Source organism: Silurus meridionalis, chromosome 2 (genome assembly GCF_014805685.1).
Source record: "Silurus meridionalis isolate SWU-2019-XX chromosome 2, ASM1480568v1, whole genome shotgun sequence".
NCBI lineage: Eukaryota > Metazoa > Chordata > Actinopteri > Siluriformes > Siluridae > Silurus > Silurus meridionalis.
In genome coordinates this window covers 20541896-20569476 of record NC_060885.1, presented here as the reverse complement: position 1 = coordinate 20569476, position 27581 = coordinate 20541896, and the positions used below count along the sequence as shown (strand labels likewise).

Sequence of the window (27581 nt, the reverse complement as noted above, 5' to 3'; positions counted from 1 at the left end):
TTACATTAGGTGAAGGCGTTCCTAACTAATTTGGGACAGAGGTCTTATATATATTTACTGTCTACTTGAATAGAAATACATGTACACCTGCTAATTTATGTAGTGATAAATGTAAAATTTGGTTTGGGTAAATGTCCAGACTGGTATGAGCTGTTAGGAAGTATAAACTAATTATAAACTAATATGATCACTCTTTACTGCCAGGGTAAACATCACAATACATTATTGTCCATAGTTCTAGCATCTTCTTGTCAGCTCAGCATCTGGTCATTCTTTACTGATCATGTTCCCAAGAACAAGAATCTGAGGCTCTCATTAATCGCATACTTGTCATCAGTTAACTCGTAATTAACAACTTAATTGCACATTTTTCTAAGTTCTTAATGTACCTTAAATTAAAACGTTTCAAGTTTTTAATATTTTAATCAACATGGGCATGGGCAAATATGGATGCTTTAAACAAAATGTATGTTTATTATTAGTAAAACCATACTCAACATAGAGCATGAAGACAAAATATTCTTGTAAATGTAATGAGAAATAACTCATTCTCATTAATATTAAGCCAAATTAATCAGACGTAATAAACCAAATAATAAATCTGTCTTTAATATTCTTTCTCAATCAGTGGGTGCGATTGGTTTGGCCTGGCAGCTGCTCCGCTCGATGTTTCTGGGATCTACTGGTCCCGGTTGTACACCTGACGTGAGATTAGACATTGCGTTAGCGCCAAAAACAGAGGTAAGTGGGTTTCTCTTGTGTAAAAAGTAACGCTCAAGGTAAAGCTTTTAAAACTTATCGTTCTTGCTTACTACGTTTAATGCAGTTTGTTATAGCTTTGGATTTTATCTAGGTTTAGCACGAAAGCTAATTTAGCAAAATTGCATTGGCATTTCATCTGGACGATTAAATGATTTCTTGATATGACGCAGCTAAAATGCTGAATCGTGAATTTATATATATATTTTTCTTTGAAAGTCATTAACGCGGTGTATGCTATTTTAGCAGCGTTAATCAATAAACAGATGTCCGCCATAACAAGTGAACAATTAAGAACAACTGAGCTGTTATGTTGTGAACCTTTGCAATAGCACCGTGGTTAAAAAGATATTTACAATAGACTGTTACAGTCATCCTGTGTGCAGGCCCAAATAAGAAGGTCAAATCCGGTCAAGAATTGTCATTCCAACCTTTATAGTGTACAGAACACACAATTCCTCCAGGACCAAGGAGCTACATAAGACAACATAAATTAAATAATACGTTTATGATAAGGCAATATGTTCATACATTAAATCGTGTATGCCCTAATTCATGTTTTTTTTTAATAAACATCACTTGATCACACCACAGTAGGGAAAGCATTAATGCAGCTGTGGAGAACACTGAGGAACCTCCAACTGTAACATTACAGTGGATGTGTTTTTATATACCCATTCATCCATTATATAAACTGCACATTGTGTTTTTTAAAACTTTTTAATGACTCAAATAAATCGACACTCAGGCCACACACCAGATAGGAATACATCTTTAAGCTGTCTGGAGTATTATGCCGTTTATTAAAACAATTTTGTGAACAGTTTGTATTTGAAATAGGCCGAAGTGCGTGAGAAATAGACTGTTTCAGTCCCATATTATGTAAAGCTGGCTGCCAGAAGAATGAATATGTAATATGGAAACATGCTTCAAATCCAAGCAAATTCAAGTTCAGATCAGTTGCAAACTTAAAATGTGGGGCACTTTAGCAAGCCAGGATTTGTAATAATGAATGTCATTTTGTGTTTAGACGGTATTTTCCTTGTTTTTTTCCTCCCCAGATTTGTTTCCATGAAGGTTTTTCTATTCTAAAGGGTGGGTTGCTAATATCACTGTGGATGCTCCCAATGGCTTTCAAACAAGTACAGCCTGTGGGGTTAGCTTGGGTTCTGAGAAGAAGAACGTGCATCTCTTGTGCAGATAATGTTGTTAAGGATCGAGTCCATGCCTGCACTTCGTCTGCTCTGCAGCACCACTGCCAACGACCCGCAATCGCAAAAAATAAACTTCAAATTTTCGCAAATAAAATTCACCCACAGTATCAGACACTATCAGTTCACACCAACACTGTTTGTTTATTTTCAACAAATCGCCAAATATGCATAAAGGACCAGAGCAATCAGCCCACCATCTGTAATCCTAAAGGTATTGACATAGCCTGCTCTACAGTCCTTTTCATGTGTTTTAATAATGGTGTGGTTTAAATAAGAAAATTATGAGTTTTCAAAATAAAGCTAAAGTTAATTTGTTTATATAAGATAAACTTGCCTGGTTGAGGAGCATGAAGAATTCCTATTGGCTTTGATGAATTTGTACATGTAATTATTTAGGCCATTTCAGTAATTTGTTATTTTCTTCTGGGTGACACTGTATAGTGTAATTAAAAATAATTTATCTTTTTTCTTATGATTATATTCAGTAGTCAAAGAGTGCATGCTACTCTGTTCTGTACATCTGCCTCTTTCAAACTACCTGCATGTCTTCCCTCACCACATCCATAAACCTCCTCCTTGGTCTTCCTCTTTTCCTTCTTCGTGGTGGCTCCATCCTCAGCATTCTTTTACCAACATGCCCCATGTCCCTCCTCTGAATATGTCCAAACCATCTCAATCTAGTCTCCCTCACTTTGTCCCCAAAACGTCCTACATGCGCTGTCCCTCTAATAAACTTGTTTCTAATCCTGTCCATCCTCATCATGCCCAATGAAAACCTCAACATCTTCAGCTCTGCTACCTCCTGCTCCACCTCATGTCTTTTACTCAATGACACTGTCTCCAAACCATACATCACAGGTCTCACCACAGTCCTATAAACTTTCCCTTTCACTCTTGCAGATACCCTACTATCACAAATCACTCCTGCTATTCCTCTTCTCCACCCACTCCACCCTGCCTGCACTCTTTTCTTCACTTCTCTAACACACTCTTTACTGTCCACTGCTGACTCAAGATACATAAACTCCTCCACCTTCTCAGCTCTTATACATAATAAACACTTCTCCAATGTTCCTGGCCTTACTCCCTTACCACTTGGTCTCCTGAACATGCAACATATCCATACCTTTCTCCTCTCCATCATATCAGCTATCTCTCTCCCTTTACCAGTCATAGTACCAACATTTAAAGTGCCTACCCAAACCTCACTCTCCTACACTTCTTTTCCTGCTGTCTCTGTAGATGTCTTTCTCCTCCTTTGGCCAACAGTAGCCCAGTTTCCACCAGTACCCTGTTGGCTAACAATACCTGGTTGTTGGTAACCCGGGCCTCGACCGATCCGGTATGGAATTTGGGTTTGCGATCTGCATATTTGGTTTGGCACATGTTTTACGCTGGATGCCCTTCCTAACCAAACCCTCCCCATTTATCCGGGCTTGGGACCAGCACTAAGAGTGCACTGGCTTGTGCAACCCTAATGGCTGGGTTATGGCATTGAAACATTCAAGTATCCCAAAACATTGTCAAAGCGCTCCATGCACATTAACCCTCCAGATCTGTACCTTTTGTGTAATACAAAATACTCATAAATATGTTTTCAGCCTGAAAAAAAAACTTGTCTTGGACAATTGTAAGATTGTAGGATTGTTACCTTATGTAAGCGAAAGAGCTGCCAGCTACTGTAGACTTCGATATTCAAGGTACTAACAAAGAGCCTGTACTTTTCAACTGATGCAAGCTTGGCAATTTAATAATTTATAAAACAAATAAATAAAGAGAAGTTTAATTGGTTACTGCAGTGTGAGACCATTTAATATTTTATTTGGTTTATAATCAGTGCAGGAGTTTACTGGAAGTCAGTGTGGATAAAATAACGGTGATGTCACATTTTGTGGTCATAGTAAGGCATGAAAATCATGAATTAGGATTTTTTTTTTTGTCTAAGTCGCTTTCCTTTGCCAAATAAGAGACAAAAATCAGACCAAAGTACTTTACTGCTGCACATGATGTAACAGAAAGACCATACAGAGTTACTTTTTAAGTAGAAAGCTTACATCTAGCTGCCTGTGAATCCTGGGGTCTCATTGATTTTTGTGATGGGGGTGTGAGGGGGCGTTTGGGTTGCACAACCTGTGCATTCTCAGTGCTTGTTCCAAGTATGTATAAAATGGAAAGGTTGCATCAGGAAGGGCATCCAGCATAAAACCTGTGCCAAGTCAAATATACAGTCCATTGATCTGATCTCATGACATCTGAGCAGCGAAAGGAAAACAACAAACACTACTTTTTAGCTAGCTGTCTATGGGCCTAGTACATGTTTGTCAGAAAAAAGTAGCTCAAAGTGACCTTGCATCTATTGTCTAAAGTCATTAACATATTCCTTAAGTTAATTAAGATCATGTCTCTCATCTGGCTTTGCAGAAACATATAACTAGATTTGCTCTGCCTTCTCACAGCAGCACTGTCGTTCACCGTGGAGGCGCAGACAGCTGTGGACATGTGGTCACTCAGCCTTGGAGCTGTGGGTGCTGCCATTGCTGGTTTATTTCTAGCTAACACAGATTTTTTCCTCACCAAGCCCGACTTTGCCACTCTAGAGTACCTGGAGGATGCTGACCTAAAAACCACTGAAGGAGGTGAGTGGGATTTCATATACTTACCCAAACATCAAACAACATGAGTAGGTAAAAATGAAGGGTGATCTTGTGTACTATTGGCAATTTCTTATCAATTATAGTTTTGATCTATAACGTTAATTGTATTTTACACTTTTACAGAATCATGTATTTTCTATGAGCTGTAAAGTCGTCATGGTCTGAGTGAAAGTCAAAAACATTACATTAGTTTTCATAGGGTCTATATTAGTAGTGCATGACAATGTTCTCATCTCTCATTGGTTGGTCAGTAATTATATTAAAGTAACAGACAAAAAAATGGTAATAGTCTATTTTGATGAAAGAACATCTAATGCTCTGAATACATCAGAAAGTTCTAAACCACATTTAAATACATCTAGCTGTAGTTTTTAGAGCATAAATACAATATTGATATTTTTATTTAATATATTGTTATAAAGAGTTTGTTAGCAAAGGTCCATGTTTGTTCAGAAGTAAGAAACTGCTGTAATAGGAAAGTTGAAGCTGTCTGATGCCTTTCACTATTAAAAAACTTATTAGGAATTTTTTTTCCTTTAATTAATAAAATAAATGATTTTATCTTAATACCCTTGATAAAGCAGTGTTAAAGGGTCTGTACAATAAATGTTAGTTTGTGATTGAATATTTGCTCAACAAGAATACCAAAACATGATCAATATTGTCAATAAATATAATCTTTGTATAACTGATAATTGTATAATCTGCACAGTATCGTAAAATAGCAACACCACCCATGGCATGGACAAGACAATTGGAAATTTTTGACCATATTAATGATTTTCACAACTATTTACACTTTGTATTCATTTAGATGAAAAGGTTTTGAAAGCTAGAACTCTGTGGGAGACATCTGGAGCAGTGATCATGTCTGTACGACGGCCTGGGTGATTTTTGTGCAGAGAGGTAACCTTGATGAGCACTGTACTCCAGTTTAGTGCAGAAAGACTCATTGCTAAGATACCTGGTGTGCTTGCCTCTTTGCAGGAAGCTGCTGAGCTATCCTCTCTGAAGCCCCAGCTGGACAAGCTTGGGGTTCCTTTGTATGCTGTGGTCAAAGAGAGCATTGGTACAGAGGTTCATGATTTTAAACCACACTTTGATGGAGATATCTTTGTGGATGAGAAGGTTAGAAAATATTTTATTTTTTATTTTCTACGATTTAATTCGAACTGTAATGAGAGCACCTGCACCTCTGTTTATTTATGCAGTTATCTAATAATCCAATAATGTGCAGCAGCACAATGCATAAAATCAACAAATCCCAGTCAAGAGCTTCAGTTAATGTTCACATAAAAATTATGAATGGGGAAATGTGATCACTGATTTATTTATTTATTTTTCCCTACTGGGATTTTCACACACAACAGTCTCTAAAGTTTACACAGCATTGTGCCATCTGCAGGCTGAAGCACCTTGTTGGTGAGAGTGTTTAGATGATAATGTTGGGTTCAGACCTGTTTGGTCTGAACTTACAGGATGGTTTTAAAAATATATAAACAGAACAAAGAAAAGTTTTGCATGGTGAGTTGTTTTTCTACTCAAAACAGACACTCTTTACTATTTCAATTTTTTAATGTTGTGGCCTAATACTAAAACCAATTAAATTCTTTTTTTCCCTCATGAATCTACACCTACAATATAATGACAAAGTAAAAACAAAATTCTAGAAATGCTTGCAAATATATTGATAAAAAAGGAAAAACTGAAATATATGTACATAAGCATTCAGGCATTTGCAACAACACTTGAAATTTAGCTTAATGCCTCCCAATTTTCTTGATGCTGGAATGTTTCTACACCTTGAGCAGAGTCCTGTGATAAATTTAATTGATTGGTCATGAAGGCACACACTTCTCTGTAGAAGGCCTCACAATGCATATCAGAGCCAAAGAAGAAGCTATGAGGTCAAAGGAACGGTTCCAGATTGATAATTGCATCCCTCTACCAATCTGGGATTTATGGCAGAGTGGCTAGACTGAAGCCTCTCCTCAAGGCAAAACAAAAGAAGGCCTGCTTAGAGTTTGGAAAAAAAAAACACCTGAAGAACTCTCAGACTTGGGAACAAGATTCTCTTGTCTGATGAACCCAAAATCGAACTATTCTAAACATGTCCTCAGTTCTAAACGTGTCTTGAGGAAATCAGGCACCGCTTATCCCATGCCCAATATTATCTTAGCAGTGAATGAAGGTGGTGGCAGCATCATGCTTTGGGGATGTTTTTTTTTTTTTTTTTTTACAGCAGCAGGGACATGGAGACTGGTCAGAGTTGAGGGAAAGATAAATGGAGCAATGTACAGAAATATTCAATAAAAACATGTTCCCCAGCACTCAGGACCTCAGACAGGGCCACATACCATTATGACAACAGGTCTAAACACACACCCAAGGCAACACTGGAGTGGCTCAGGGACAAATCTGTGAAAGTCCTAAAGTGGCCCAGCTGGAGCCCTGACTTTAACCTTATTGAACATCTCTGGAGAAATATGGAAATAGCTGTCAAACAACAGTCTCCATCCAACCTGACAAACTTCAGAAGATTTGCTATGAAGAGTGGCAGAAAATAACCCAGTAATAATGTGCAAAGCTTGTTGTCATTGCTGCCAAAGGTGCTTAAACTTACTACTGAATAAAGGTTTGAATCCTTGTATACATGTTATATATTACTTGTTGTTTTAAAAAAAAATGTACAAACATTTCTAGGATTCTGCTTTCACTTTGGTTCACTTCTTTATATATAATTTTTAATATACATTATTTTGTATAGTTTTGTTTAAACTGTGGAGATTGTGTGTGAAAATCAGTTTTAGACATATTAAATTTGATCCCAACAACCATGTCATGACATGAACAGTCCCTGTATCTGCATGTTTCATACATTGTTCTGCTGCCACACAATTGGTTGATAACTAAGAATGAGCAGGTGTGCATGTGTTTCAAAGTGCATATAATAACTTATTGGTTATTGAAAGAACAACACATACTCTAATGTTTAAATATGGTTACAGCGAGTGTTCTATGGGCCCATGCGGAGGAAATTGGGTGGTCTTGGCTTCATTCGTCTGGGGGTTTGGCAGAATTTCATCAGGGCCTGGAGGTCAGGTTATGAGGGAAACATGAATGGAGAGGGCTTCATTTTGGGCGGTGTCTTTGTCATTGGATCTGGCAAGCAGGTAACATTATTCAGACATTTTTAAACACCATTACGTCTGTACGCTTTCCTTAAACTGTTGCTCACACAATTCAATAAGATGATTTGGTAAAATGTAGCATTACAAATTTGCTTAAGGAGCTTCAACATCTTCCAACATGACAAATTTCCTGTGCACAAATACAGCTACATAAAATCCTTGAAGTATTTTACTCTCACCAATATTTCCTCTAGAAAGGAGAAAAGCATTGAATACAATATTTACTTTTTGACTTTTTTTGTTGATGTTTAATATTCAGTTTTTCTGAAATTCACAGGGAGTTCTTCTGGAACATCGGGAGAAGGAGTTTGGAAACAAAGTGAATATTGAATCTGTCATGGAGGCAGCTAAGAGAATAGTAGTTCAGAAGTAGATTACTTTTTGCTTGCTTAGTCATTTAGGGATTAATTGTAGGTTAAGCAGGTTTTTAAAACAGAACAAAACAGTACTGTCTTGAAATATTAAATAATTTCATTTTTGAACTAACTGATCAAACATTTATACAATCTAATTAATTCTACTAATGTGAATGCGTCCGAATTGACACAAATGAGTCACTGTACAGACAAAAGTACAAAGTGCGTTAGTAATGGTGTTTACCAGTGCCGTATTTGCACCATTCTGGTACATAGTTCTTGTTGTTTGGGAAGAAAAAGGGGGGGGGAGTTCCCAGTCAGATTCTGCTTGACGTCTACTATGTGACTGTGCCAAGGTTTGTGTGTTTTAATGATGGTCTGACTCTAAACCCCTCAGTGAATGAGCAGACTTGAGGCTTAACATACTTTCCTGCCATCACATTTTTAGACAGCCAGCAGGTCTGAAAGTGGAGTGTGCTATTTAAAAAAAATAAAACAACAAAAAAAAAAAAAAAAAACCTTGTGTTGTCTTTGATATTTGGAAAACTGGACAGTGTTGAGAATATTCTTGAACTTACATAGCTCTTATGTAAGTTCAGTTGGAAAAGACCTCTGCTTTGGGACCTCAGATTATAAGTACATATTGAGAATACAGTGGTCCCCCGGGACTTGCGGGGTTTACGTTCTAAGACTTTCGGATTTTGGATGCACCCCCGCAGCCCCTATGGTACCTTAGTGAATTTATCTAGACATTGTCACTTAAATACAATGAGAAATTTGTTAGTAAAAACATCATATAAAATGTTATTCCTAACGTTCCTGAACATTTGGTCCCGCTGCGGATTCCTAGTTAGGTTCCAAATGAGAACCCACGAATTTTTCGAGCTGCGAGTTCCGAACCACGAATTATCATAAGTTGACTGTATAAGGGCAACATTATATAAATCTATTAATAACACTAGGTGACTGCTAAAGAAAATATATTGTAGTTGATGCTGGTTGTTTATGGACCTTATATTTGGGACAAACTCAAACGGATATTGTAAATGTGTGCTATAACTTTATTAGTCAGTTAAATATTTTGCTTGCTTACAGTACATTCACAAGGGATGATTCTGAAGGCAATGGGTTTAAGAATGTGTTCACTTCTTAACAGACTTGTAAGTGTTGAATCAGTAGTGCTGGAGTCATAGAACTTTGTGCCATCCCTAACCAAAACCTTATAATCTTCATTTAATATAATTAACTGATCTGAACTTCCCATGCTAACATTTTACCTTTGTTATACAGGTCCAAATTGCTATTGAGCACTTAGTTATTTTTACTTTGGGATTTCTACCTAAAAACATTCATTATTTTAATTTATTAAACATTACAAATATATGGATATTGCAAAATATCCAAAACAACTGACTAGTCAATAAAAGCTAGCGTTTGGTGCATCAGCACGAGCAGTGAACATGAATAGGTAGTGTAGTACTGTACAGTAGCAGAGATGTCTACTGCTGCTCTGTGGACATTAAAGGGCACATGTTTTACCTACTAAATCAAAATCACGTTCATATGAACACAGTTCAAGTGGAAAGACGGAAGTAAACAATCATTCACAAAACATCACCTTATACCTAAAATACTTCATGAACTATATGTTTGATCATATATGCTCCATAACAACATTGTTATAATAATATTTTTGGTACATCCGTATTACAACAGCCAAAGACAAAAATATTTTATGTTGCATTCATCATGGCTTATTTTTATAACTGTAGAATCACACACACATTTCAGTACATGTATCTATATATAAATGTATATATTTTGATGGTAAAGTCAACAATATTTTTAAATGATTGTGCAGTAGGTCACCGAAAGTAGGGTGATTGATGCATGTTGATACGCCAGCAGTCCACTTGTCTACTGGAAACCAACCATTTTATTCCCCATGACACTGCCTCTAATTTTGACTTAAAACAATATGCTGTGCTTCTGTGACTGCATAAATTATATAAAAAAACCTTCAATAATTCTATTTCAAGCCCTAGCATACATGTTTCTCTGATAAATGGAAATTTGTCTTCACAACAGCCCATGAACAAAAAAACTAACTAGTCATCTAATGCATTATACTGACACAACAATCTTTTAGCAGTTTTAACACTACCACATCCACAACTCAATTCCACAATGTAACATTTTTGCACCACACAACTGGTACGAGTTAAAACCAAACACGGCTTACGTACGCACATCAACATAATACAACTGAAAAACTATCACCAAAAAGTTCAGATCGAGATGTGTTCAGAGAGAAGTGCGTATACGTCTCAATTTTTCCTTTTACCGGAGTCTATAAGGTCAGTGCTAAAACGATTATAAGGGTTAAGAGCACTTCAATTGTACACACAGGAGCATGTCAGGTTCATTCTTTTAAACTGGATAAAAAATAATCCAGTGACTCAAAATTGATTTTTCAAGACTGTTTCTTGTCATTTGATACAGAAACCTGGAGAGCTGTTTGGTCTGGAAACTTGAGAATAAATATAGTAGGTCTAAACACACTAACATGCACACTGAATATCTTTGCGAAAACATAAATAATGATAAATACAACTTACAAGTTTTTGGGATGCCACACATTAATATTAGCATGTAATGGGTCTGATCATAAATGCAGCAATAATAAAATCTTGCTTTAGGTACTTCTTGGTCAGGATTGCATATTATTTTAAGGGAAAGTGCAGGTTTTACAACACCATTATTTTTTTTAACAGAAAACCAACCCCAAAAACAGAAAATAAAATTTTACTCGTCAAGTTGTGTCCACAGAACTCCATTTAGCAAGATACAGGCAGCAGTTTGGAATGGAAGAAAAGGTTCCCTACAAGCCCTTGTTAAAATAAACCAAAGTTGTGTTTGGACTGCTCTGTCGTATACTCTCCTGCAGCTCAGGCTCCAGACTGCTCACCCTCATAGAGCTGTACACACACACACACACACACACACACACACTCAATATAATAACCAACAACCTTATAGAGAAATTTAAAAAAAAAGGCAAAAAAACTCACCTCTTCTGTGGGAACAAGGCGCAGCACAACGGAGTAGCAAACACCAGGCTACCAGAATCAAGAGACTAAATTAATAAATCAGCTATGAAACAGGCCTTTTACAGAAACCATTTCTACTGCAACTCACCATAATCCCACAAGGCCAACCTGTACTGGCGCATTGAGCACTGGGAAGCGCTGGAGAGCGAAAAAGGGATAAGATTTACATGTTTCATGGAGCACACAGTGTTAAGTGTATTTTGCATCAAGATTCCACAATGTTAGCCGGCTTGGATAACCACATTCGGAATCCTATCTTCATCCTATTTAATGTTTGTTTACGTCTCTTGTTGGTCGCTTTTTGTTGTAAAGCAGGGGTCACCAACCTTTTTGAAACTGAGAGCTACTTCTTGGGTACCGATTAATGTGAAGTGCTACCAGTTTGATACACAGTTTTCAGTTTGATCTGAAATAACAAATTTGCTCAATTTACATGTTTTTATTAATAATTAAATGACATTCATCTATGTGAAGACACAGATCATGTTAATGATTTTTCATAATAATCATCAACAATGATTTACCAAAGTAGGAAACAGCTATTTTTTAGGAAAGGCCCACGATCTACTCATGTGGTCCTTGCAGGCTACATGCGGGCACCATGTTGGTGACCCCTGTTGTAAAGTTTCCAACACCACCTAGTGGTAGAGTGTAGGAATTGCTCCAACATGCTACCGTGCAAACTTCCTACGAATTAAGCATCAATAATTAAACAACCTTTATCAGATACGGCAGCACAGCAAACACTGGTGACATGCCAGCAAAACACTAAGGGCACTGTGACTTTACCTTCATAAACGCTTTTTTCTCCAAGGCATTCATGATAACCGGAGGAATAGCTGTATGGGGAATATAGAAAAATACACGTCAGAACAATTCTGGTAAAACAAGAAATAACGTTATTCGAGTCACAATTTAGATGATGCATTCTTGGTATTTTTTTCACCCAACTCCAATAGTTAAAATGAAACAAAGAAATAGATTGGCTGGAATGAGTATTACACCAAGCGCAAGGGGTTTATAATTATTCTCTCGTAAAGATGCCATACCCATAGCTGGCACTGCCATGCCGATTCGGGACACCACCACCTGTACAATGGCCTGCTGAGCAGCACTGACGGACTCTCCCAGGCGATTACCCTCCTCATCAGTGACAGGAATGCCGTACTTCAGTTCCCTACACAAAGAAAATATGTTGAATACTCTCGACATGCACTGCTGCACTTAACTACTGATTAAATAACTTAAAACACACCGTTGTCTCATGAAAGGAATGTTGATGCAGTTTGCTGCTGCCACTGCAGCAAATGGAACAAACCGTCCGATTATAGCTGGCAGGTGCTGGCAACAAAAAGTGTAATTTATCAACATCTAAAATATGAAACTTTTCACAGTAGTTAAGTAGTCGCAAATTAATAGTATATTACAAGAGTTACAGTGAGGAAAATAAGTATTTGAACACCCTGCTATTTTGCAAGTTCTCCCACTTAGAAATCATGGAGGGGTCTGAAATTGTCATCGTAGGTGCATGTCCACTGTGAGAGACATAATCTAAGAAAAAAAAATCCAGAAATCACAAATATAATTTTTAAACTATTTATTTGTATGATACAGCTGCAAATAAGTATTTGAACACCTGAGAAAGTCAATGTTAATATTTGTTGGCAATTACAGAGGTCAAACGTTTCCTGTAGTTTTTCACCAGGTTTGCACACACTGCAGGAGGGATTTTGGCCCACTCCTCCACACAGAGCTTCTCTAGATCAGTCAGGTTTCTGGCCTGTCGCTGAAAAACACGAGTTTGAGCTCCCTCCAAAGATTCTCTATTGGGTTTAGGTCTGGAGACTGGCTAGGCCATGCCAGAACCTTGATATGCTTCTTACAGAGCCACTCCTTGGTTATCCTGGCTGTGTGCTTCGGGTCATTGTCATGTTGGAAGACCCAGCCTCGACCCATCTTCAATGCTCTAACTGAGGGAAGGAGGTTGTTCCCCAAAATCTCGCAATACATGGCCCCGGTCATCCTCTCCTTAATACAGTGCAGTCGCCCTGTCCCGTGTGCAGAAAAACACCCCAAAGCATGATGCTACCACCCCCATGCTTCACAGTAGGGATGGTGTTCTTGGATGGTACTCATCATTCTTCTTCCTCCAAACACCTTTAGTGGAATTATGACCCAAAAGTTCTATTTTGGTCTCATCTGACCACATGACTTTCTCCCATGACTCCTCTGGATCATCCAAATGGTCATTGGCAAACTTAAGACGTGCCTGGACATGTGCTGGTTTAAGCAGGGGAACCTTCCGTGCCATGCATGATTTCAAACCATGACGTCTTGGTGTATTACCAACAGTAACCTTGAAAACGGTGGTCCCAGCTCTTTTCAGGTCATTGACCAGCTCCTCCCGTGTAGTTCTGGGCTGATTTCTCACCTTCCTTAGGATCATTGAGACCCCACGAGGTGAGATCTTGCATGGAGCCCCAGTCCGAGGGAGATTGACAGTCATGTTTAGCTTCTTCCATTTTCTAATGATTGCTCCAACAGTGGACCTTTTTTCACCCAGCTGCTTGGCAATTTCCCCGTAGCCCTTTCCAGCCTTGTGGAGGTGTACAATTTTGTCTCTAGTGTCTTTGGACAGCTCTTTGGTCTTGGCCATGTTAGTAGTTGGATTATTACTGATTGTATGGGGTGGACAGGTGTCTTTATGCAGCTAATGACCTCAAACAGGTGCATCTAATTTAGGATAATAAATGTAGTGGAGGTGGACATTTTAAAGGCAGACTAACAGGTCTTTGAGGGTCAGAATTCTAGTTGATAGACAGGTGTTCAAATACTTATTTGCAGCTGTATCATACAAATAAATAGTTTAAAAATCATATTTGTGATTTCTGGATTTTTTTTTTTAGATTATGTCTCTTACAGGGGACATGCACCTACGATGACAATTTCAGACCCCTCCATGATTTCTAAGTGGGAGAACTTGCAAAATAGCAGAGTGTTCAAATACTTATTTTCCTCACTGTATAATGTAACAGTTTTTACTTTATTTTTATTTTTTAAAAGGATTACTTTGAAGCAGGTACGTTTTATAGAATACATTTTAGAAACTTGCTCCACACACATTTTGACCAAAGAGAAATGTATGACAAAAAAAGTTGTATGTACTGTGACCTAAACAAAAGAAATGGGAGCATTGGATATGTAGAGATTTCAAATGCTTACCTTGGTTAGGGACTTGAGACCAAGAGCAGTGACTACAGCTCCAGTTGTGGCACTGACGTAGGCTGCACCAAGCTGACTGCAAAATCCCAAACCCAAACATTTTATAAATTGTGAAAGCAAATAACCAAGAATTAAGCAATCACACAAAGCAGACGATTCGCGGAAAAGAGAGACACTCGTGTATTTCTTCATGTTTCCACAAAACTCTAAGCACAAATGTCCATGTATGTTGCAAATTCTCTTCACTGAAACCAAGGTGCCCAAACATGTCCCAGCATGACACTGTCCCTGTGCACAAAGTGAGCTCTATTAAAATGTTGTTTGAGGTTGGTATAGAAAACTGGCCTATTTAGAGTTCTAACCTCAACCCTGTTGAACTGAAACACCAACTGCAGGCCCTGGGCTCCTCACATGACATCACTGACTTGACTCACTAATATTCTTTGAACTGACTGAACACAAATGCCCACAGACATGCTCAAAAATCTAGTGGAAAGCCTTCCCAGAAGAGTGGAGACTGTTATGAAATTATATTATGAGTATATTCTTCCCATTATTGATTTGAAGTGCTAGTTGCCCAGAGTGCTCTGTTACATATCTGGGGGCAGCAGTGTTTTTTTTGCTACAGGCTTTAATAATGAAGCGATAAATTAGATTAGTATGTCCTTACTTTACACTGATCGGTGCATCTCCACTGCGGTTAGTGTAGTTGACGATGGCATTGAAGGACTGGTTGACCCACTGCCAGAACACAACTGCTGGAGTTGTCCTGAATAAAATGAAAAATATGAAAATGCAAGACATTCAGCAATGCCTTATAGACAAGCACCACCATGAAAATCACCCTGAGACAAGTCAAATGTAAAAGAGATCAGACAAAAAAGTTACTTTTGCAATTGCATTTTTCAGCCGGAGAAGCTGTTAATTTTCTTAAATACATTTTAAATCAATAATTAATCTTTTAGTAAAGTTGTGTATAAATGTTTGTGCAAGCCAAACAGAACTAAAAACCACAGCTGACTTGCATTTGGTGACAACCACAAAATAAATGTTCACACAGCTGAACTGACTTGCTCAGAAGTGAATATGAAAGTTATATTGAATAAAGTCTATGGCAATAAATTATTATTAAACTGCAAAATATCCCAGTAGTAAGAAAAATCTGGAGCTGTATGACAGAAAATCTCAATTTGATGCAAATTAAATGTCTACTTTATCCATACCCACTATATCAGTGTGATTGTGGACATCAAAACACACCATTCAGGATTTATTTTATTTAAAGCAGGATCTTATTGGCTGAGACAGAATGTAAGTAAAGTCTCACAGTATTTAAACAACCAATCAACTACAGTTTGTATAATAATCAACTCTCATTTTTCTACATTTGAACTGGCATTGCAATCAGATTTCTGTGCCGTTTTGTTAAATACAACACTATAATTTTCGCTGCCAGTTTGTTAGCAAACCTGTAAATTGTGGTACATGTGAATATTATAAAAATAAGTGTCATGAAATTATATACATAGCCTTGTCTAGCCCTGCATGAGAAATTAGAACACAGAGAATGCAAGTCTAATGCAAGACAAAGTCTGATAAACCTTCCATGGTGATGCATTTGTTGATGGCTCACTACATTTTCTGCCATACTCTCACTTCCTGAACTGTGCTTTCAAGCTTCACCAGAATTATATTTCATCATACATCATGATCAAATGATGACAGTTTGGATACATATACACAAATAATTACCTATAAAATGTGAGCATGCAGCCTGTGATGGTCATGTTCATTGGCACTTGTGCAGACATGCGACCAATCAGCAGCATCTTCTCACCCGTATCAGGATGGAAGGCAGAGTCATAGATGTATTTGGCCCGCCATAGCTGATCCTCCGTCAGGCCTGGTTGCACAATTCCCTTCCTGTGTAGGAAGACATGCAGTCAGTAATATCAACACTTTAACCAGTCACAAGTCACCAAACACAAAAAACGATTCTGGCACGTTCAGCGTGCTCTTGAAGTTCACCCACTGCTGACCTGTAATCCTCCACAATGTCTCGTGCACCTTCCAGAACCTGATTTGAGAGCAGCACATTTCTTGGGTCAGTCACCATGAAGAAATGCTTGGCTCTGCCCATAAATGTACTCTGGTCCCATTGTGGCTCCTTAATGTTGATGTTGAGCGGCAAATCCCCAGACATCCTTTCTCTTTTACTTTCTGTCCATGAGAAAAACAATATGCAGCTTCCTTAAAAAAAATGATTATAAACCAGGTCACATGCAAAAACCCTGACTCAGAAAACCTCAGTCTGGGTGATTAGATGACAACAATTTTCCTGCATTTTGTGGAAAGAGACTGCTCTGTGTTTTTTCTCTGCTTGTGAAAACAAAACAGATCAAGTTGTAGATTATGATCAAGTTTTAATCCTCCTGAAGAGTACACAAAATCAGAGAGCATGTCATTTAAAATTGCTTTGGAGCCGTGTTTCCATGTTTGGATTTTTATACCCTGATAGATGGATGTGGGATAACCTTAAATTAAAGCAATGAAAATTATTCGTTTACACTGACATTTAAACTAAAATATGGTATTACGCCAAAGGAACAGCGAACCAGTTTAGTTTTACACCACAGAACATTTGACAGCTATGTTTTAGCAAACACAGCTGAACTAGCCTACTACAATGATCAAAAATATGTTGGCCAACTCCTATTATTGTCCAATGCGTGTTACTATTCAGTTACAAATATAATAACTAAACGGGTGCTGCCACTACTGAGTACTTTTACCTTTCTGTTTCTTTTACTTTCATACTTTCATTTTCAGACGAGGGTGGCTGAATAGCTCTCTAGCGAACAAGTAACAACGCGGCTATAGAGCACAGCTAGTCACCTTAGCTAGCTATGATGTGCTATGCTATGCACCATTCGTGTCATTTTCAACAACATTCGTCGTTTCAGTAAAAAGAAGAATTTCTTACATCGTCCGTAGACAGAAACATATCTTTTATGAAAATGTGAAACAGAAGAGGCACCTCTGGTTGTGTGCGAGCTGATGACCTCTCAAACGCCTCTTCTGCACCGCCTGACGTCCGCGGGGTTAAAGCGCGCGTGCTTGCGTGTGTGTACGTGTGTATGTGTGGGTGTATACCGTGGCGGTGATGCAGAGGTGATCGCTGATTGGATGAGCCCGTGAGGGGCGGGTATTTCACTTCACACCGGCAAATCAGTGTGGAAACTGCCAAAATGCAGGAGAACAACCTTGTGGCGCGTTCAGGTCAAAACAAACAAACAACAAATAAATACATAAATAAATAAATAAATAAATGAGAGCTTATTTCTGATTTAGATGCATGGTTGACCTAGTGATAATTACAAAATCATGTTTTATTTTTCAACACCTAGACTGTTTTTGATATATTTAGGTGTCACGCTTGTATTGATAAAATAAAGTCGGTAGGTGGCAGTGTAACATAGGAAAGGGTATTTCCATCTAAAGATTGTTCAGGTGCAAAATTCTTAGGGGCAAACATTAAATAAAAATCAGCCAGGTGTGCATGTCTATGTATAGCACATGATATGTATAAAGTATTAGACATATATTATTAATTTACAAAAAGGTATGCATTGTTGATTAATGATTTACTGGCTGTAGAAACAAATGTCATTCTCTAGATCTTATAGGTTTACAATGGCGACTATAAACTGGTTGAGGTAATCCAATCAGCGTGGCTGAGAGGCGGGCTGGATCTCCACTAATCTCACTCCTCCTCAGGTGAGCTCATACAGCCCAGCATGGAAACAGGTAAAGTTGACTATGTTTATTCCGCTTGTCTTTATAATATAGACTATATATTTATATTGGTCCTTTTTCAATATGAAAGTTGTCCTTTATGTATATAACCGTTTGTGTGTTTGTGTGAAATCTTGGATTCAGTGAGCCTGAGACTCAAACTGTGTTGAATTATAACGTTATAACTTGTTTTATTTTGTTTGCAGAAGCTGCGAACTCCTTTGACTTAAGATGAACATTAGAAATCATTTTAGGCCAGACCCTCTCAGCACCACACGGGATTTCTAAGTGTTGCGGTTGCGGTTGCGGTTGTGTTTTTTTTTTTTTTTTTGTTTTTCAGTCAAAGTGTCCGAATTGCTTTGGTTGTAAGATGGCGTCAGAGCGTCTCCTGCTTTACAGCAGCCTGTTGTTCGAGCGCTGTCCGTGGTGCTGGATATAAACACCTCAGAGGATGGATGCTGCTTACACTTTCACAGCCCAACACATTACTGTAAAACTTAACTTTGAAAGACACTTAATATGCCCAAAGTCTAAGAAGATATGCTTGAGAAGATGTGGAACATCTTACTTAAATTAGAGAGAGTGTAGGTTGTGTAACCATTCCCTTTCTGGAATGTATTACCTGCTCATATCACCTTACGTCCCTTGGGAAATTAGCTATGTTGCAAGCTGCTCCGTGCGGATCACCATCCTTCATCATCTTTGTTTATGAGAAGGTGAAGGTCAGGGAGAAGTGAATAACTGACTTTTGTCATGCATATGAACTGTAAAGGGTTTCCCCAGTCCTTGTTCAGCCAGTGGAGGCTCTTACTCTGGACAAAAAGACCAGTTGGAACACTTACAGAGAGTGTCCTGATGTCCTCAAAACATTTTTTAAGGGCATACTTGTTTTTATTTTACCCAGAAAGTTTACTGTGATTTAATGATTTTTATTGCTTGCCCCCTTGGACAAATGCTGGAACTGTGCAGAAAAACATTGTTGGCAAATTGTGAGGGACCCATTATGGTCCTGTTCTTTTGTGCCATTGCAACAGATTTGCACAGTCCATATTTTGGCTTCTTCCCATGCCTGACACTGACACTTACATAGCAATCAACCATTTTATTTGGACCTTTTCCTTGTTGAACCACAATCCCTGAATGAGGGTTCGAGGAGGGGTCTCGATCTTACCATGGCTTATTCCTTTGCTGAGTCCAACAGAGAGATGACAAATGGGGCCAATCCTAACATCTACCCAGGAGGCCCAGGAACCTCCACATTGCCACGGTATCTGCACAAGAAGCAACAGCGGCAGAGGGGAATTAGATCTTCCTCCCCAATGGGTAGAGTCATCCTCATCAATTCACCTGTGGATGGTGAGTTACATGTATTATCAACATGATACTAAGTGAAATTGAAAAATTCCTGCTGTAAAATTGGAAGCATATTAAATGTGTAAGTAAGTATGTGTACATATTTTTACTTCTTGGTATGTTGTGCTGTTTGGTTGCAGGTGGAGATGATAGTGAAGACATCCACACAATTACTGTGGACAAGAGTGAGGATGGAAGGCTGGGCTTCAGTGTACGTGGTGGTTCAGAGCATGGCCTTGGCATCTTTGTTAGCAAAGTTGAGGATAATAGCTCTGCAGGTATAGATATATTTGCTGTATTCAACATTATCAATTTTTTTGTGTTATATGACATGCTATTAATGACATATTTAACCATGTTTACCTGAAATGTTTTGTATGTGCACTGCAGAATTTGCAGGGTTATCTGTTGGAGACAAGCTAGTGGAGGTAAATGGGATTAGCTTGGAAAGCATTACCATGAGCAGTGCTGTAAAGGTTTTAACGGGGAATAACCGCCTACGCATGGTAGTTAGACGTGTAGGGAAGGTGCCGGGAATCCGCTACTCCAAAGAGAAGACCACATGGTAAGCGAGAAATTTTTACCTTGCAGTGTAGTTATAGTCAAATTATTGATGTAACTGAAGATTGCCATAGATTATTAATTAATTCTATAGTCCAAATCAAGCTGCTTTATGCCAGCTTCTGTTTAAAATGAAATGTTTATTATAGTATGCCATTACCAGAAGTAATACTTAATTCAAGACTTCCTGATAATGTTACAATGTCTTATGATACAGAGTCAGAGAGCTTGACCAAGCATATATACTATAATGCAAATACAAATGAGTAAAGTCTGTGTCAGGAAGACTAAATGTGTCATGCGCTCAGTGGATATATTCGCTTATATAAAATGTTATTTTCAGACTATCTGCAGATTCCTGTTGAATTACTAACTCAGGCAACAAAATTATTCACATAAAACAGGACAGTGAAAACTGCATATGCTCTGTCACCCTCCTCTGTCTTTCATGCCTAGCAATGTAGTGACCGACTAATTTTACTTTACATTTTCATTAAGTGATATTATCATTGTAATAGCACATGTCCATGATTATGGTTGAATGATTTTCTACATGTAAGCAAGCATGTTTTTAATGTCTAAATGTTCTATGTAACTTGGATTGAGATTTTATTTCCTGTCTATGTTAATTTGTAAAGAGGTTTTACTATGCTTTGCAAATGCAAAAAAAAAAAATTGTAATGATAAAGTTTAAGAATGTATTTTATAAAAATGTAATTCTGTGTAGGGTGGATCTAATCCACCGAAGGATGGTGGTGGAAGAGAGTGGTCACACCCCCTCCGAGGTCAGCTCAGATGGAGCTTTGCGCCGGATAGTGCACCTCTACACCACCTCAGATGATTACTGCCTGGGCTTTAACATCCGCGGTGGCAAAGAGTTTGGCCTTGGCATCTATGTTTCAAAGTATGAAGAAGCGGCTGCATCTCTGTAGTTTATATTTATGACTTTCATATATTGTAGAACTAGTTTTAGCCATTAAAGTCCTAATTGTAAAGGTTCTTGTTTTGTTGATGAGGCTGGACCCTGGTGGCTTGGCAGAGCAGAATGGGATTAAAATGGGAGACCAGATTTTAGCAGCAAATGGAGTGAATTTTGAAGATATTACACACAGCAATGCTGTGGAAGTCCTAAAGAGCCATACCCATGTCATGCTCACCATTAAGGTAAGAGCTTTCTTTCTTGGCTTAACATATGTTAATTGGCAAAATTATAAATCAATTAAACCTTTTTTCATTAATGAGACTACACTGGCTTTGTGTGGATTTAATGTAATGTAGGACATGGGCAATACATTATGTGCTTTATGAATATTTTACAGTCACTGGATACTGGCATTATTAATGGAATACATCAAAGAACCTTGTGTTTAAAATCACTTCTCTGTTGGAAACTCAATCATGCAGTCCAATAGATGACAGAGACAGATTACAAATAATAAAAAGGCTAAATGATTAATAGAGAGCAGTTAGAACTCTGCATGTTTTTACTGAATGGCAAGTGCTTCTCTAAATACATTCTCATCAAAATGCTGGACAGACCAACTTTTGTGTTTTAGAACAATAGCCACAGTGTGATAATCCTTAAACATAAGTTATATCTTGACTCTTAAAATGCAGAGATACTCTATAGTTGTATCTACCTACAAAACATTAGTTTTAAAAGTATTGACACAATTACAAATAGGAATTTGTGGCTTCTGCCCAGGAGAGAATGACAGCACTGTGTCACTTCCTGTAATGTCTAAAGAGGCTGGTATAGGTACTGATTCATAGTTAGTGATTTCATGCAGCACAATCTTAACTTATGAATATTCTCAGGTTTCAGACCACACATTTTTCTGCTGCAGACATATGAAAACCTATGTTATGGACTTGTTTGTGCTTAAAGTTATTATCATATATTGTTTATATCTATAATCTGATGCGTGCGTGCTAAGGGTATAATGTATTAGAACTATATATTATAATAATGAATCATATATACATTATATTTTATTGTCAGTATCTGCATTTGTGTACAAATCTTTAAAAAGCAACAGATATTGAGTCTGTATTTTTGAGTATTAAATATATTTATAAGAAAAACACTTTACACATTTACACATTTAAAACACTTATTTAGGCATATTCTTGTCTACTTTTACAAGGTACTTTGGCTTCCTCTCACATTCCAAATACATTCTAGTAGGTGTTTAGTTGAATTTTGTGGACAGTCTTGTGCTTAAATTGTTTATAGGAACACGCGCTTGTGAATGTGTGTTTGCATGGCACCCTGCAATTGACTGGCATGCCATCTAGGGGTTGCCCCCTCACACACAGCATTTCAAGCATAGGCTCCTACCCATCATTGTTACTGGAGATAAATGTAAAGTTCTAAACTTTAATTGTACAATTTTATATAGTCTGAATTATTACATGTAATATTTTATCTGATAATTTATGCTCTTTATCAATGAAGGGTGCCGATAATGAGACATTCTGAGTGCATTCTATGTTCACCTGTTGGTATTTCTAATGGCACTGACTCATACCTAAGGATTTCATACTGAGACACATTAACTATTATGGTATGAGTTAAACACAGTTTCTTACTGAGCACATCAAAGAGACTGAATAATAAAGGAGACAGCTGGCATTTAGTCTTCACATTTCTGCTTGCTCACTTTACTCAAGAGAGTCTCAGGTTCTGCCTGTGAAAAAGTGCCAGGGTATGTGCATTATTCACCAGACCACAGGGATCAGATTGTAATCAGCAGAAAATGTCTTTTTTATGGCCTTTTTTAACCTAGCTTACCTTGCGGCAGTTTGATAAATCAAGCTAACAGTACATGCATGCTAAGGTTTCTATTCGTGGCTATTCCTTCTGTTGATGTCAGCACACTCGTGGTGACGCAGCTGGTCAGTGAAAAAGTAGCTATCCTACACCCCACACTCTCCCCCAAATGACAAAAACAACAATTTTTCTTAATGGTATTAGAAAATGTCTACTCTTCCACTAGCCCAGTTTCTATCATTGGAGTTCCCTTACAATAACCATAATTCTACTGGCGGTAAATTACTATTGAGCAGGTAATCTAATCCTGTCTAAATACATTTTTTTGTATGTGTCTTATCAAATTATTGCATATAAACTATTAATTTATTATGTGACTAAACTTACTTTACATAAGTTATTAAAGTTACGATGTAGAAGATGAATACCAACCTGGAAATTCTATCCAAATTGTTTAAAAATAAAGTTACTACTGGCATTACAAATGTTCATTAACAGAGAATGTAGCCTAAACCTTTTTTATTTTGTTCTTCCAGATATCACTCTTTATATCTTATACCTGGATAAGTGTTTGTTTTTGTTTTTCCTTTGACCGTAGAGGTATTTCTTTTCTGAAAATGACACATCACATAGCTGCTATACTTCTCTTTTCTCTGGCAAATCTAAACCAAACACACCCTGTCGAGCCTCTATTAAATACCTCCAAATGGGCAAGGGGACATAAGAGGAGAAGAAGGGAGGAAGCTCCAAACCGACTAGAACATATATTAACACATCATGTGTTGATGCCATATAATTTCCATGATGATATGGATAAAAGATTGCATAGCACATTGTGACATCTCTTCTGCTCAGATTCATGGTCCTGTAAGTGTTAATATTTATGTTTTTAATATTATTATTTTTGTTTTACTTTAAAGGAGGCTGGGAGGTATCCTGCATATAAGGAGATGATAGCAGAGTACAGTTGGCTCAATAAATGTATGTTGACTGTTTTGCACTACATTTATACAAATAATTACACATGTAGCTATTAATATAAGGTCAAAGCTAAGCTTAAAAGAGCATTCTTGTATAAGTTTTGTTGTAATATCATATACACCTGCAGCAGATGTAAGCTTGAACATTTATTTGAATAACATTTAAAATGGCTTTTTGGTTTCCTATAACAAATATCAATCATAAATAGGATTTTAAAAAATGGCAACACTTTTTCATTAATTTTTATCATGACCTGTCACGACTGACAATATCTGGAGCAATTTTTCATTTTTCTTAGCTGCTGGCCTACAAAAATGAATATAGTCTATTACAATAAGTATTACTAAGCTTTAGGTGAATTTTAGACTTCTGAAAAATACTTAAAAAAACACTTTTCTGTTTTTTTTTATACATTCTTGAATATTTGATAATATAAACTTTCTCTAAATTCAGGAGTTTTCTCTTTCTTGATTTTATTGTCCCAGTGGCTAATGGTGGCCAGCCAGCCTTCTCTCAGGGTTCAGACTCCTACTCGTCCACCTCCTCCCTGTCCTCTGGGACACCAGTCAGCTCTCTCAGTGGCCTCTCACAGGTCATGTTCCCCCCTCCATTTGGTTTAGAGATGGTGGATGTGTGCATCTCTACTGAAGATGCCTCATCACAAAGGCCAAGCTCTAATCGCACTGAGACAGCCATCCAAACCGACCCACAGGATCCTGACACATCGCCCCAACCCACCAGTGTTATCTCCATGGATACCAGCCGGACGGTTGGTGAGACTGTTTATTTGAAGGACACGGTAATTAGGAGTGGAAGTGTTAATAAAAGCCGTGAAGCACAAAAAAGAACATTTTCTGCTTCAGACAAAGAAATTCTGGACTCTCCAAAAACAGCAGTGCTAATGGCTCTCAGTAAACCTCGCAAACCCATCCGCCGGTCCCAGAGTCATATCACTGTCTCAGGTACAGCAAGGCCTGTGTGCTGAATGCCTTCCTGCTTTTGCCTGAACACTGTAGTTTTTTTTTGCATATATTGTACATGTTACATTGCAGGTTTGGCATCCACCCAGGCACTTTGTTTTACTCTATTTTCAAAATATTAATAATAATTATGTTTTGATGTTATGAACCGGAAAGCAATAGTAATAAACTTAGTTGTATAATACAATCACAAATTATACAATATCGCACTAAAGTGAGTAAACCCCTCATAGTTTATTATATGTTCTTAAGGAACAATACTATAGAAATGAAAATTGGATATACTTTAGAGTAGTCAATGTGCAGCTTGTATAACAGTACAGATTTTACTGTCCTCTGAAAATAACTCAACATACAGCCATTATTGTCTAAATAACTGGCAACAAAAGTGAGTACAAGTGAACATGTCAAAACTGCCAAAAGTATCAATATTCTGTGTGAACACCATTGTTATCTATCACTGCCTTAATCCTCCTGGGCATGGAATTCAACAGCGCTGCACAGGTTGTTGCTGGATCCTCTTCCACTCTTCCATAACAACATCATGGAGCTGCTAGATGTTAGACACATGTCGCTTCTCCACCTTAAGCATGAGGATGCCCCATTAATGCTCAATAGGGTTCAGGTCTGGAGACATACTGGCCACTTTATCACCTTCAGCTTCCTCATCAAGGCAGTTGTCATCTTGAAAAACTGTTGTTTGACCCAGTTTCTAAAGGGAGGGCATTGTGTTCTTGCTTCAGAAATCCATGTTTGCCTCAATGAACCGTAGCTCCCCAGTACTCATACATCCCCAGACCATGATGCTACCACCATCATGCTTGACTGTAGGCAAAACACAATTTTCTTGGTACTCCTCACCAGGGTGTTGCCACACTTGCTGGATATCATTTAAGCCAAAGAAGTTTATTTCAGTCTCATCAGACCACAGGACATAGTTCCAGTAATTTAAGAGGCTTTCTTCTGGGACGACAGCCATGCATACCGACTTGTTGCAGTGTAAGGCATATGGTCTAAACAATGACAAGCGGACCTTCCACTTCTGCAACCTCTAAAGCAATGCTGCCGCACTCATGTCTCTGTTTTTTAAAGCCAGCTTCTGCACCTGACGCACAGCACGAGGACTTAACTTCTTTGATCGACCCTTGTGAGGTCTGTTCTGAATGGAACCCCTCTTGGAAAACCTCTGTATGACCCTGGCCACTGTACTGTAACTTAGTTTCAGGGTGTTACCAATCTCCTTATAGTCTAGGCCATCTTTGTGGAGAGCAACAATTTTAATTCTCAAATAATCATAGAGGTGCCATGTTGAATATCCAGTGGTCAGTATGAGAAAATTGTACACAAAGCACCAAATCTTAACTGCTTTAATTCAAGATTCACAAATGTGTATGGTTCTGTTAAGCAGACAAGAACATGATGAATAGGACATGTGGCTTTGCATGTTTACATGACATACAGCTTTTATATGTACTCATTTTGTTGCCAGCTATTTTGACAATAATGGCTATATGTTTTTTCAGAGGACAGTAAATCTACACAGTCTACCCATGGTAGCTATAAAAGCTGCACATTGACTTCTCTAAAGTCTATCCAAGTTTCATCTCTATAGTATTGTTCCTAGAAAATATATACTAAAAGTGCTGCTAAAATGGGAGTTTTGTAAGATACTGTACCTCAGACCTTCCATTTGGGGCTGAATGAAAGACAGAATGATTGGAACCAGTTTGGCATTTCATATTATTATTCTAGTCTCTAATGGAGACATTAGAAATGGAAATTCTTACTTTACATAACTCACTTTTATGACTGTGTGCATTGTTCTCCAATTTCCTCATTAGTACATTTACCATGCTTCTCTATAATATGTCATTTTCAGACTGTTCATATTGTTTGATGTTTTTAACACTTAATTAGAATACACAATTAGAAAACTTAATTAGAAATATGTTTATGTTTGATATTGAAAAGAGGACAAGCAAAAGAAAAAGAAGCAGCAGCAAGCAGTGAAGACTGACGCCTCTGGCAGCACCCTGCAGCGCTCCAAAACTTTTGTCAGTCTGCTGTTCAAAAGTGGTCGAAGAAGAGAAAGGTCTGCCTCTAGAGACAGGAAAGTTTCAGGGACAGGAGAACGACATAGATCACGTTCCAAATCACCAGCAGGTAACAATTTTTCCAAAGAGTCCTGTTATATATACATGTTCACAAATGCAATAGGAATACACATTACGCATACAATCCACACACAGACACACATTTGCACTTGAAAGACCAGCAAACACTATCATGAAAGCATATGAAGGCTGGTTCAGTAAAACCTGCTTTGCTGTTAATTATACAATATTTCGCATTAGGTGGCCTTGAGTCTATATACGTACATCAGATCATTATAACTGATGATGTGTTACACATGTGCCCTTATTATCATGACCAGCCAGAATGCAGCAAAACCAGCACATAGGTAATTAGCTACTTTTAAGTTTTCAGGTGTTGCTTTGTGTTTGTCTGGTATTTCAATTTCTGAAGACAGATTGGGATGTATGAGCATAAATGTAGTGATACAGCAGTATAATGTGAATAGTTTTTTTGGCAGTATTTGGTTGCTGTAGTTTTTGAATTTTTTTGGAAGATT

At 37.8% G+C, this 27581-nt stretch overlaps 3 protein-coding genes across 5 annotated transcripts in view; 2 read left to right on the top strand and 1 right to left on the bottom strand.

Moving 5' to 3' along the window:
• Positions 1 to 617: 617 nt before the first annotated feature.
• On the top strand, positions 618 to 8692 carry selenou1a (selenoprotein U 1a). Of its 2 annotated transcripts, XM_046868424.1 has the most exons (7): positions 642 to 741; positions 1821 to 2184; positions 4430 to 4609; positions 5442 to 5533; positions 5615 to 5755; positions 7636 to 7800; positions 8096 to 8692. In XM_046868424.1, exons 1-7 carry the CDS (start codon positions 667 to 669, stop codon positions 8189 to 8191), a joined length of 1113 nt encoding a protein of 370 aa, XP_046724380.1. In that variant the 5' UTR covers positions 642 to 666; the 3' UTR covers positions 8192 to 8692. The 2 variants fall into 2 exon arrangements, with proteins under 2 accessions (XP_046724389.1, XP_046724380.1); XM_046868433.1 differs by lacking the exon at positions 1821 to 2184 and having other exon boundaries at positions 618 to 741.
• A 2271-nt stretch (positions 8693 to 10963) lies between these two features.
• sfxn3 (sideroflexin 3) lies at positions 10964 to 17677 on the bottom strand. Of its 2 annotated transcripts, none has more exons than XM_046868451.1 (11): positions 17544 to 17677; positions 16546 to 16726; positions 16259 to 16429; positions 15177 to 15275; positions 14507 to 14582; positions 12540 to 12625; positions 12334 to 12461; positions 12074 to 12123; positions 11373 to 11422; positions 11246 to 11293; positions 10964 to 11152 (listed from the first exon to the last, which is right to left on the bottom strand). In XM_046868451.1, the coding sequence occupies exons 2-11, from the start codon at positions 16707 to 16709 to the stop codon at positions 11056 to 11058; spliced, it is 969 nt and encodes a 322-aa protein (XP_046724407.1). In that variant the 5' UTR covers positions 16710 to 16726; positions 17544 to 17677; the 3' UTR covers positions 10964 to 11055. The 2 variants fall into 2 exon arrangements, with proteins under 2 accessions (XP_046724407.1, XP_046724399.1); XM_046868443.1 differs by having other exon boundaries at positions 17490 to 17623.
• Positions 17678 to 18054: 377 nt separating this feature from the next.
• Positions 18055 to 27581, top strand: part of pdzd7a (PDZ domain containing 7a) — a 20745-nt gene continuing 11218 nt past the window's right edge. The window contains exons 1-9 of the mRNA XM_046877343.1: positions 18055 to 18313; positions 18508 to 19657; positions 19795 to 19932; positions 20045 to 20219; positions 20943 to 21119; positions 21232 to 21379; positions 23909 to 23969; positions 24455 to 24931; positions 26921 to 27112. Of these exons, the coding sequence (XP_046733299.1) occupies positions 19474 to 19657; positions 19795 to 19932; positions 20045 to 20219; positions 20943 to 21119; positions 21232 to 21379; positions 23909 to 23969; positions 24455 to 24931; positions 26921 to 27112 (1552 nt within the window). The 5' untranslated portion in view covers positions 18055 to 18313; positions 18508 to 19473. The remainder of the gene's footprint in view (positions 18314 to 18507; positions 19658 to 19794; positions 19933 to 20044; positions 20220 to 20942; positions 21120 to 21231; positions 21380 to 23908; positions 23970 to 24454; positions 24932 to 26920; positions 27113 to 27581) is intronic.